We start from the raw sequence: 11,515 nt of genomic DNA, 5'->3' as shown, positions 1-11,515 counted from the left end.
ATTATTGACTATAGATGACAAAGGACGCAGTCCTCCAAGTAGATGATTTCAGACAATTTTTGGTAAAATGCAGAAAATTAAGCTTCAATGAGGTATCTTTTTGGCTTTATCATAAATCGATTTTTTCTAAAATTTCTGCATTTCGAATGAGCCTAAACATATAAAACTACCATGTAGTTAATCCACATTTTCCCTCCTGTGTTTTTTTCATGTGAACTAAACCACCTTTTTCGAGTAAAATTTCCATGTGAACTAATCCACGTTTTTTTCCTGCCGCGCAAGTTTGTCATGTGAACTATTTTTTATAATGCTCAATTTTCCATGTGAACTATGCCCCCTGATGCGTAATTTTTGAGATTTTATTAAATTTATGTAATAGTCTATTACCTGCAAGTGTGTAAGTTGTTGTTAAAAATACCATTGTGGGTAAAAAATTATACATACCAGGATCACCAAATGAAAAACTAAGCATGAATTATCTCATCACTTAGATATCGTAGTTGAGGTTGAATATAAACTAACATGAGTTGAGTTGGCTAGTGGGTGGGAGCCTAGGCGTTCTGTTCAAGGCATTCGGGGTTCAATTCTTGAGCCTGGTAGGATTTTTTTGCTGCGACAATAACGGACGAGGGCAGGACGGGGTGGCAGCCTACCCCTTACATTTTCATAGTAGTAGAGATATTGGATGTGTTTGGTTTATTTTTGGCTTTGGCTTTTACCACTAAAAATCAAAAGCCGAACTAAAGGGTTAGAATCATGAAGCAACTTTTTCTTCAACTGAAAGCACCTCTATATATACTTTTAGTAACGTCGGATGGAATCGTAAAAATATACATAGAAGAACTTTTAGCGGTTTTTAGTCATTTTATCTAAATGATTTTTTAGTTTTTTAATACCTCACAGCTCACAACCCAGAGTCCAACCAAACAGACACATACAATATGATTGGTTGGCCGCATCGTTTTGTCCTGGACCACTGCATGCATTGACTTTATCTGAGCGCTTGTTTGGTTGCCTGCACGTCGAAGGCGTGGGCTGCACGAGCCGATGCAAAACAAGCCATTTGAAGGCTAATTGTCTGCATCCGCTCGTACTGCCAAAACGCCCGAATCCGACCAGTCAGGCTCGGGCGAGCGTGCAGCCACGGACACAAGGAACCAATCAGCCGGATAGTCTATTCACGAATGAGTTAATTAAAAAAATATAAAAACTAGTTCTTTACGAAGGACTCGTCTTTACACAACTCTCTCTATATAAGATTATATCATACATTCTTTTAATTGTCTCTTATACTTAAAAAACCGATTCAAAGTATGAGTTCTACATGTCCTTAGGCCGCATTTGGAACTAACCGATTTTCAAAATCTAGATAGCGCACATTACCAAGAAAATACAATGTAAAGGTTGATAAATGGGATTCTTCCATGCAGGCATGCAGCACATTATCTAAGATTGAGAAAGCAAAACATTTGAATCTCTAGTAGATAAAATTTATCTGATCATGAGAATCTATATATAACTAAACATGGCCTTACTTATCTATATTGATTAATCGACAAATTCTACCTAACAAAAATAAGACGAGAAATCTTCCATTGGAAAATAGCATATTAGCATATAACAACCTTTCAATTAAGCTGGCCACGAGGCATCAATCTCACAATATACACTTCCACAAGAAAGTAACCCATGATGCAGTTGAGTACCAATGGAAGTAAGAAAGTAATCCAACTTTGCTAACATAGACCATAGAAGTAAGAAAATTCAGTTATCAAAGCTGGAAATACCACAAGCCACAACAGATGATACCACAACAATCCAGACACATCTTGTCTTCTATTCTACTAACACACTAACTCATAGAAGAATCGGTCTTGAACCAACTACCTTGACGGCGTCAGCCTAGTTAGTTTGACTTCCATCCAAGATAAGCAGTGATTCCCCAAGCACCTTTTGCGCTTCCTCCCTCCTCCTTTAGTAAAAGAAATACTCAGGGGCGTTAGAACACAAGCATTTATGCAGTCACAATTTACAATGAAACCAGATGTGCTCGCCACTAGATGCCATGTTTCTAAAGACGGAGCTTATTTGCAAAAAATTGTAGCAGAGGTCAACTTCACAGAATGTATTCTACAACTTGTTTTCTCGAAACTATCAGCTAACCATCTCTTGAACTACATTATATGTTTCCAACAAGGGCAGCAAGTGGTACTTAAATGGTCTTTTTGATACCATAAACTGTGTTGGATGACAGTTCACGTCTTCTATACTGTGCCGGAGCTGTAATGCAGTGGTAGAAAGAAAAAAGAAATTTGCAACAGTTGTGGACAAAATGGAAGCATGTCAAGACAGGCAGACACAACCCATTTCCCCAACTCTATGTAAGAACATATAAATATTGATGAAACATATATAGCAGCATCAGCATATACTGGAGTGTCGTGCGGGATTAACTGAATACTGATGAATATCTTTTTAGCTCAAAGGTCTACCATTAGTTTTTATAAACTGTATTAGATGGAAATTCCAACTCTGCCTATATTATCTCAATATAGCAGGTCCTAGGTCCTGGTAAACAAGGATTATGATAGGCTTGACGAGTCAACGTTGAACCTAGTCATTCTAATGAAGACGAAAACTGAAAGAAATCCATTGAGGCGTAATTTTCCAGCTACATCTTTCAATCAAGATGGCCAACAAGTTGGGAGGAAGTATATTGATACCAATCTAAAAGAATAAGGGGGATATTCAAAGTTGTATTACCTCCGTTCTCGAATATTTGTCGTTGGCTAGTTCATTTTTGAACTAAAACACGACACATAAAAAAGAACGGAGGGAGTACCAATTACCAGTGAATTAAGTTGATGAGCCACACTATGAAGCTACGCGAGAGAGTTATTGAGCATCTCAGAGAAGAATAACGAGGATATCAATGAACTAATTTAGTTTCATACCCGAAAGGTCAACCATAAAAGTCATTTTCTTAATAAGGCAAGTGATGGAGTAGTATAGAGAGCAGAAGAAGGATCTACACATGGTTTTCACCGACTTAGAGAAGGCTTATAATAAACTAACAAGAAATATTATTCAGTGAGTTTTGGACACACATAGAGTTCCAATAACGTACGACAACATATACAACAATGTTGTGAACTAACAAGAATTATTATTCAGTGAGCTTTGGACAAACATAGAGTTCAACAACGTACGAGAACATATAAACAATGTTGTGACTAGTGTTCGAACAAGTGACATGGGCAAGGGTGACTTCTCGATTAAAATAGAACATCAAAGATCAGCTTTAAACTCTTACCTTTTTGCCTTGGTGATGGATGAGATCACAATGATATATCTCCTAGTGTATGTTTTTTTACAGACGATGTAGTGCTAGTTGATGGAAGGTGGATACAAGTAAATAGGAAACTGGAATTGTGACTGGAGACTCTAGAGTCCAAAGGTTATAGACACAGACTAAAATTGAATACATGAAATGTGATTTCAACACTACTATATATGAGAAAGGAGACTCACTGCTTTATATCTTCAATTGCTTCCTTGCGGTGCCGAATTTGGCTCTCAAGCATGTGAATCAATGTGGCCCTTGCCTAAAAGATACTAAAGAATGTTAGTACTACTAAAAAGATACTAATCAACGTGGCTTTGAAGAATAGCAGAAATATACGCGCGTGACAAAATCTAAGGTTCACACCTGATGAGGTCGTAAGGAATTGAGAAGATGATGTAAGTTCTTGAATATGAGCGTAATATCTTCTACCCTACGAGCATATTGAGATGGTCTCTCAACTAATATATCTGCCAGCTCCAAAATATGCAATTGAAGCTCTCTGTTGAGGGTCCTAAGCTCCTTCTTGAAGTCTAAAATTTAACAAATTTTCCAAAGAGTCAGCTCATTAAATTAAATAATTTATTGAGTCCTCAAAAGTAACAGTACAACAACTTATTTGGCATATAAAACTTTCAGCTAGTGTCTAAACAGTTTTAACGTTTATCAATCACAAAGAATTGAGCATGTATGCATACGCAGATAAACATATCTATTTTTCAAGAATCAACACACCAATATTGGGACCCTTTGGATAAAGCTGACGGACATTATGACTCTCCAAGCTTGGAATCACAACATCTCCCTGGATACCAAAGAGGCAAACCAGAATCACTTTAGCGCAATCAATAGCAGATTAGCAAAGGCGGTACGATAAAACATACTGTGTAATCAACACCCAAGGCTTTGAATGGTTCGTCAATTGGTGGTGGAGGTTCTGGTGCAGATGAGGGATCTTGCTCAAAATTTTTGTACAATCGGTAAAATGGAGGAGGTGGAGGGTACGATGCTGATGTGGCCATTGCCATCCTGCCAAATGCAGCACAAAGCCAGATATTAGTATAGACTATAGAGATTGAGCTGTCAAGTCAAATGATATAACTTCTTAGCCTATCTCCAACAGACTTCCTATCACACATTCTATTTCAAACTTCACGCTGTAAACAGTACCGTCTACAGTGCATGTGCACGATCTACTGAGCATGGCCTTAAAGGTGTGAAGTCGTATAATTCCTTTTCGAGAAAAAATCATATAATTCCTATGTTTGGTTTTAGTTGACTTCAGCTCAGTGAATCAAATGAAATTTATGATATATGATTCAAAGTGAAATGACGGTGAAACAAATGTTTTGCAATATTGCCACTATTTTATTTTTTTACATGATGAATAAATATAAGTATGGAGAAATCCACATGCTAATGCCAAACTTTCTTTTTCACCTCGTTGCGAAGGGTAAAAAAAGAAGGCTCAGAATTCAGGCTCTGGTTGCATGATGACCAGCTGGTCCATGAAGACGCTGGGATCAATCAGGTGGCTACTTCGTTCTATAAAGATTTATTTGGTCCCTCCTCGTGCCCTAGTATTTCTCTGAATAATTTGAACATGAAAAAGCTTGATGAGGAAGATAGAATTCTCCTCAGTGCCCTCTTCCCTCTGGATGAGATTAGGAAGGTGGTTTTCTCCCTGAAGCATAACAACGCCCCTAGCCTTGATGGGCTCCCAGTTGAGTTCTATGAGGATTTTTGGGAGATCATCAAGCTTGATCTTTGGAATCTGTTTAAGGACTTTTCTAATGGCAGTCTGACCATTGAAAGACTCAATTATGGGATTGTCACTTTGTTGCCCAAAGTTACTAATGCTGTTGAAATGAAATACTTTAGGCCTATCTGTCTTCTCAATGTTTGTTATAAAATTATCACTAAAGTGCTGAATAACAGGCTTGCTCAGTGTATCACAAAGCCACCAAGGTAGGGGTGGAAACGAGCCGAGCCGAGCAGCCGAGCTCGGCTCGCCCATCTGACGAGCTTGAAAAAGCGGCTCGCTGAGCCTAGCCATAAACGTGAATTTGCTCTCTAAATTATAATATAAAATCTTAAAAATATTTTAAATTAGTAAAATAAATATATTACTGATATAATATAGAAAGTAGATTAATTTTGTATAGTAATCTCAAATAACATAAATTAATTGTCTACTCGGTATTAATATTATATGCTAATTAGTATTTTATGTAACAAATTTTTGTTGGGTCGAGCCACGAGCCACGTTGACTGCAGCGAGCCGAGCCGAGCTAGCTCGCTCTTTTCACGAGCCACAAAAATAAGCTCGGCTCGGGCTTGTTCTAAGCATCGAGCCGAGCCGATCTGAGCTGCTGCGAGCCTGAGCCAGCTCGAGCTTTTTTTCCAGCCCTACACCAAGGTGATTAGTGAATATCAATACGATTTTATCAAAGGCAGATTTATTATGGATAGTGTGATATTTCTGCATAAAATCATCCATGAAGTCAAGATAAAAAAACAAAGTGGCTTGATTTTCAAAGTGGACTTTGAAAAGGCTTATGATAAGGTTAATTGGCAATTCCTGCACAATATGCTGGACAAAAAAGCACAGGGGCCTCTAATTTGTACAATCAGACCAGCACAGCATAGTTGAGTACTTATTCCAATTACAAATAATCTAAAAAAATGCAGAGGCAACTTCCACAATCTAAATCATGACCAACAACTAGTTACCCTAGAAATATAAAACACAAATGTGAGCAAAGTTTCTTTCTAAGACATATATCTCAACCAGTCACAATCTCGAAACACAGACATTCCACACTCCAATATTTCTAGTTGTTGTTGGCATGTCCTTCTGGTTCGGCTGTGTGCCTTGTAATGAACTACTTTTCCTATTTCTTAATGAAATAGGGGGCTTCGCCCCTTTGTCAAAAAAAGACATTCCACACTACCACTTCTCAGCCCCTTATCTACCACCATACAAAAATTTACCAACTGATGATGTATTTCCAAAGGAAATGAGATCAGAATCACAACAATTTGAAAACTAGCAACCTGGGAATGAATTCGAGTGAGGCTAGGGCTGAGTATAAGGAGCAAGCCAGCGGGCGAGAGTGGAAAAGAACGAAATACCTACAGTACACGGACAACTAAGAGATCAACTAGTCGGATTCCTCACCTGTCGACTGTCGTACCGGCACCGCAGGGAGGTCGAGAGCGCCTTTGCCGGCCGCCGGGAGATACGCCGATGCGAAAACGAATGGGGGCAGGAAGGTGGTCGTCTGATGCTCTGATGGGCCGTCCGAACTCGGATCCGCCCAGGCGGTCTCGGTCGTCCGTTTCTAATCGGGCCGCGGTCAAAGCAGAAGGCCGAGTCCTTTTACGCCTTCGCCCCTCCCCCAATAGGTTATTCAAAAAGCGATCCTGACCTTCCACTTCCGCAGTCCCGCAAGAAAGAAAGAGAAAGGAGAAGGAACAGGGAAGCAAAGCACAAGAGGTGGCCGCCGCAGTCCGCACCCCCTCCCCAATCACGCCACCCGACACCGCGCTCCGCAGATTCGTAGTCGCTGCTAGGCTTCCGGCGAGATGGACGTGGTGAAGGCGGCGCAGTTGTCGGGGCGGACGCTGGAACGGGTAGTGGTGCATCCCTTGGTGCTGCTCAGCATCGTCGACCACTACAACCGCGTCGCCCGCGACACCCGCAAGCGCGTCGTCGGCGTCCTCCTCGGCACCTCATCCCGCGGGTCCGTCGATGTCACCAACTCCTACGCCGGTAAACCTCTCAAGTCTCAACCCCCGCCCTCCAGTTTCTCTGTCCATGGCTAGGGTTTGCGCCGCTCAGGTGCACGCTTCCGGTCACGTATGGGGCTGCTGTGCAGCTTAAGGTTTCGCTGAATCGGTTGCGGGTGTAGATGCAGTTAGATCTATTGACGTGGAATGCCCGTGCGGAATTGATTAGATCTGTGACGTTGTCCCGGGGGTGACTTGCTAAATCCGCTACTTGATTTTTTGCAGTGCCGTTTGAGGAGGATGACAAGGATCCTAGGATCTGGTTCCTTGACCACAATTACCACGAGTCAATGTTCTCCATGTTCAAGAGGATTAATGGTATGCTCTATCAAAATCCTCAAATTTTGTTGGGCCTGATCCGTGCTATTGCTTCTTTTGTCCTGATGAGCACGGGCTGTTTGTGGTGCAGCCAAGGAGCATGTTGTTGGCTGGTACAGCACTGGCCCAAAACTAAGGGAGAACGACTTGGATGTCCATGCATTATTCAACAGGTATTGTGAAGCTATGTCCTCTTGTGATTGTTCTTTTGAACTCGTGTGACAATTTTTTAGGTACTGTCCTAAGTTACGAGTGTGTAACTTTTCAGCCAACTTAGGATGATTGTTTGAACTTTTTGAAGTGTTGTTATATATAGATTAGCTTCCACAAGTTATTTGACTATGTTTCGCCTATGTTAGTGATACATGGTTGCAGGCATATTTATGTTTTCCTCTGTGCTCAAAACTGCATAGCCAATCCATTTTCTCATGAATTTTGCTTTGAAATTCTATGTTTACTGTCCTAGCACTTGTAATGTAGATTGCTGGCAAAAGAAATGGTACGGAGAGAACAGTCAAGTGTTACTATTTCCACCCGAGTCAATTTCTTCCCCACATACTTCTGTAAAGGAATAATCTTGTTGAGTCAAACTAAATCACGAGCTTTGAGAGCCATCAATAATTTATAAATATTTGGGAACTTCAAATGTTTTCTCCACTACATTTAATTTTCTTTGTCCTCTAGGGATGTTGATATGGTGATCACAGAATTATATTTCTATATATAAAGTTAATTATGCTAGCTTCGTCACTGGGTGCTCCTGCTGTATTGCCTGTGGCGCTTCTCACAGCTGTTTATTCCAATTCTCGCTCTCCAAATTGCAGTTATGTTCCTAATCCAGTCTTGGTGATTATTGATGTCCAACCCAAGGAGCTGGGTATACCGACCAAAGCGTACTACGCTGTGGAGGAGGTTAAAGAGGTACATAACTTGCTGAGTTGCTGGAGTTTTTCACTTGCTTGCTCAGTGTTTAATTTGTTTTTTCCTTTACAGAATGCAACTCAGAAAAGTCAGAAGGTATTTGTCCATGTTCCTTCAGAAATTGCAGCTCATGAAGTTGAGGAAATTGGTAAGACTTGTTGATCTGCATGAACAACAACCAAAAAGTTATATGGATTTTACTATCGAGATGGTATTGTTAAAATTGTTTTCAAGTCGGACGACTTGCTGATCGTTCTGATTGACCGACTTGGGCGATTAATCACGATAAATCACGATTAGTCGGACGCCTTGGGCGATTAGTCGCGATTGGTCGAAACCGACTTGGACGATTAATGATGACTAATCGCGATTAATCGGACGACTTGAAAACAGTCTTAAATGTCATCATTAGGGTACACCAATTGGTGCCTTCATTTTGAGCAACAAAATAGTTATGTATGAATATCAGAGTTTGTACTATGATGCTTTACTCTTGTTTTGTGCAATCATCAGGATTTGGGCACCTTCTATCTAAAATATAATTATGTTCAATTTATTATTCAGACCCTACTCAATGTCGTCACTGAAGAGTCCTCCAATAGGCTATCTTCATTTGAGGAACAAAAATATAGTTACCAAGAAATATTGATAGAATTTGTGCCATGACGTTTTGTTAACTATTTTGCTTTGTGCAACCATCAGGAGTTGAACACCTTCTAAGGGATGTCAAGGACACAACAATAAGCACACTTGCTACAGAGGTTAATGTCTTGAGTGTATTTTCCAATTGCATATTATTTTATTTATGCCACACCCTAAGTATCTCTTTTATTTGTCAATTAAGGTCACTAGCAAGCTTGCAGCCTTAAAGGGACTCGATGCAAGGCTTAGGGAGATCCGAAGCTATTTGGATCTTGTAATTGACGGGAAGCTCCCACTGAATCACGAAATTTTGTACCATTTGCAGGCTAGTCTCTTTCTTGAAATTTGTCATGTATTACTTTTACTGGAATTGAATGAACTAAACGGTAAATGCTGAAATCTACCAGCTTTCTTAGTAGCAGTAGTATCGGAATGGGAAACATAAGATGAGTAAAGGGTGCTTAGTATATTTTTAGTTGATTATTAACTTTTTCTTTGTATTTTAGTACAAATTGATCCCTTGATATCAGTTATTCTCCCACACATAGTTTTATTTGTTTTTTTTTCATTATATGAAGCATTGATTTTTAATTCTATCTTAAAGTTCTGCTTCAGAAGAGGATTGTAGAGTATATATTCATTATGAGTTCTTTTTTGCAGGATGTCTTTAATCTCCTTCCAAATTTGAACGTAAATGAGCTAATTAAAGCCTTTGCAGGTAATCTTGCATCTTTCTTCTGATTTAACATAACAGACCTTATCTTCTCAGAATCCTTATTTTGCAGCAGCCTTATGTTTCCTTTCTTTGGTGCAGTGAAAACAAACGACATGATGTTGGTGATATACCTGTCTTCTCTGATCCGGAGCGTCATTGCGCTTCACAATTTAATCAACAATAAGGTTGATTCATATCTGTTTCTGATACTGTTTCAGTCATGTATGCATTCCTTGTAGATAGGTTGATACCTTAGTGACATTGATCACTTGTAATGGAATCGCTCAATTTTGCTGTGGACATGAAATCTTGTCTGTTAATTGCTGTGATTCCAGATGCTAAACAAGGAGCACGAGAAGGCCGAGGATTCGAAACCAACCGCCATTCCTACTGCTGCCGGAAGCTAAACGTGCTTTTGATCACTGATTGGTGGCTAAGAAAAGGGAAGAAACTTGTGATGACATGTTAGCACGGTTGTGCTCGAACCAACTGTCTTGACCTTGAATGGACATTTTTTATGTTTATTTTATGTATGATCAGGTCAACGGCAAGAGAAACCAATTACACTGTATGAGCTTTAGGTCACACCTCAAGTTTTCTGTAGATCTTGGTGCTATTTCATCTGATGGGTTTTCATGATGTTGACTCCGTTTCCTGTGATTGATTTATAGCGAGCCTGTACGTTGTATGTCATGCAATTCATCTATCTAAAGTCTTAAAAGGCGCTCGGTTTTGAGGCCCTCTCCGCATTTCACGCGTCTGGCGTCGCGACGCGTGTAGAAGGCGGACTCGAATGGTTTCTTCAATTCGACGCAGTCGTTCGTCCACGTCCGCTCGCTCTCTCTAGCCTTGTCGCGCATCTGCCTCCTTCCGACCTCGTCACCAAGTTCTTTGTCACCCATGCTGGGCCCATCCACCGCTCCGCCTCGCCCGGAAAAGGCTCCACCTCCCTCCCTCCCCCTCCGCTTTCTCCATCCCGCCGGAATCTCACATCCGATCCATCCACCCGTGCCTCTGCGTCCGCTCCTCACTCTCTGATTCTAGATCTGCTCTCTCCTCTGACCTCTGCCGCTCCGCGTTCGTATCACCTGTCTGTCGCGCCAGACCCCAGATGCTGCCCACCAGCTCCGCCGCCGCAATAGCAGCTGCATTCGGACACCCAGGATGTGGCGGCCTTCCATCAGGCTCCTGCAAGCGTCGAACCCTACGCTTCGGTGGAGGCCACGCCGGAGAAGAAGCCATACCCACCTGCCACGGTCGCAGAGGAGGTGAGGTTGGCTGGCGCTCGAACCCGGTACCACATTCCACTCGCCGTCGCTGATGTGCCTGTCCAAGGTGAGTCCGCCACCGAGGACCCTCCTCTCTGTGTAGCCTGAGCTGTCTACCTCGCAAGGTCCATAGTTTCTGCTCCATTACTATTCTAGGCTAGGCTAGGGTTGGCCCGCTGCTGATGCGAGCGAGGCTCCATCGATTCAGATGCATTGCTCCATTTCTTGGTGTCAGTACCATCAGCCGCATGAATAGTAGTTCAAGACTACCGCTTAAGACTAGAAATGGAGCTTGACGTAAGATAGAGGAGGGGGCAAATGGTGTTAGTCTAGAGAGAAGATTAATATTTAAGGACAGAGAGAAGATTAATATTTAAGCCTAGCAATCCATGTTTATTCTAAAGAAGTTTCGAAAGCAAGGGGTATATCCTATTTTTGTATTCAATTTCTTGCCAGCTCAAGATGTGAGTAAACTATATAAAGAACTGTATGATTGTACCTCTGGTTGAACTTCAA

General features: G+C 41.1%; 2 protein-coding genes across 2 annotated transcripts; one reads left to right on the top strand and one right to left on the bottom strand.

The window, feature by feature from the left end:
- Positions 1–1,610: 1,610 nt before the first annotated feature.
- LOC100282247 (cofactor required for Sp1 transcriptional activation subunit 9) lies at positions 1,611–6,694 on the bottom strand. The gene is made up of 6 exons (NM_001155159.2): positions 6,525–6,694; positions 4,228–4,372; positions 4,079–4,148; positions 3,710–3,876; positions 3,532–3,605; positions 1,611–1,972 (listed from the first exon to the last, which is right to left on the bottom strand). The coding sequence occupies exons 2-6, from the start codon at positions 4,369–4,371 to the stop codon at positions 1,903–1,905; spliced, it is 525 nt and encodes a 174-aa protein (NP_001148631.2). The 5' UTR covers position 4,372; positions 6,525–6,694; the 3' UTR covers positions 1,611–1,902.
- Positions 6,695–6,874: 180 nt separating this feature from the next.
- On the top strand, positions 6,875–10,369 carry LOC100274928 (uncharacterized). Its single transcript, NM_001365864.1, has 10 exons — positions 6,875–7,118; positions 7,361–7,453; positions 7,545–7,626; positions 8,278–8,374; positions 8,447–8,522; positions 9,077–9,135; positions 9,219–9,341; positions 9,677–9,734; positions 9,831–9,916; positions 10,067–10,369. Exons 1-10 carry the CDS (start codon positions 6,932–6,934, stop codon positions 10,136–10,138), a joined length of 933 nt encoding a protein of 310 aa, NP_001352793.1. The 5' UTR covers positions 6,875–6,931; the 3' UTR covers positions 10,139–10,369.
- The last annotated feature ends 1,146 nt before the right edge of the window (positions 10,370–11,515 follow it).

This window comes from Zea mays, chromosome 2, assembly GCF_902167145.1.
Source record: "Zea mays cultivar B73 chromosome 2, Zm-B73-REFERENCE-NAM-5.0, whole genome shotgun sequence".
NCBI classification, from domain to species: domain Eukaryota; kingdom Viridiplantae; phylum Streptophyta; class Magnoliopsida; order Poales; family Poaceae; genus Zea; species Zea mays.
This window is presented reverse-complemented; position numbering and strand designations above follow the sequence as displayed.

Bases quoted from the DNA above. Each gene is read 5' to 3' on its own strand.
- LOC100282247 (NM_001155159.2), bottom strand. From the start codon at position 4,371: ATGGCAATGGCCACATCAGCATCGTACCCTCCACCTCCTCCATTTTAC. The intron at 3,606-3,709 runs GTGTGAACCTTA...AGTATCTTTTAG, and splicing joins ATTCCTTACGACCTCATCAG to GCAAGGGCCACATTGATTCA. The intron at 1,973-3,531 runs GTGAGTCTCCTT...CTTTTACTAAAG, and splicing joins GCAATTGAAGATATAAAGCA to GAGGAGGGAGGAAGCGCAAA.
- LOC100274928 (NM_001365864.1), top strand. From the start codon at position 6,932: ATGGACGTGGTGAAGGCGGCGCAGTTGTCGGGGCGGACGCTGGAACGG. The intron at 8,375-8,446 runs GTACATAACTTG...TTTCCTTTACAG, and splicing joins CTGTGGAGGAGGTTAAAGAG to AATGCAACTCAGAAAAGTCA. The intron at 9,917-10,066 runs GTTGATTCATAT...CTGTGATTCCAG, and splicing joins ACAATTTAATCAACAATAAG to ATGCTAAACAAGGAGCACGA.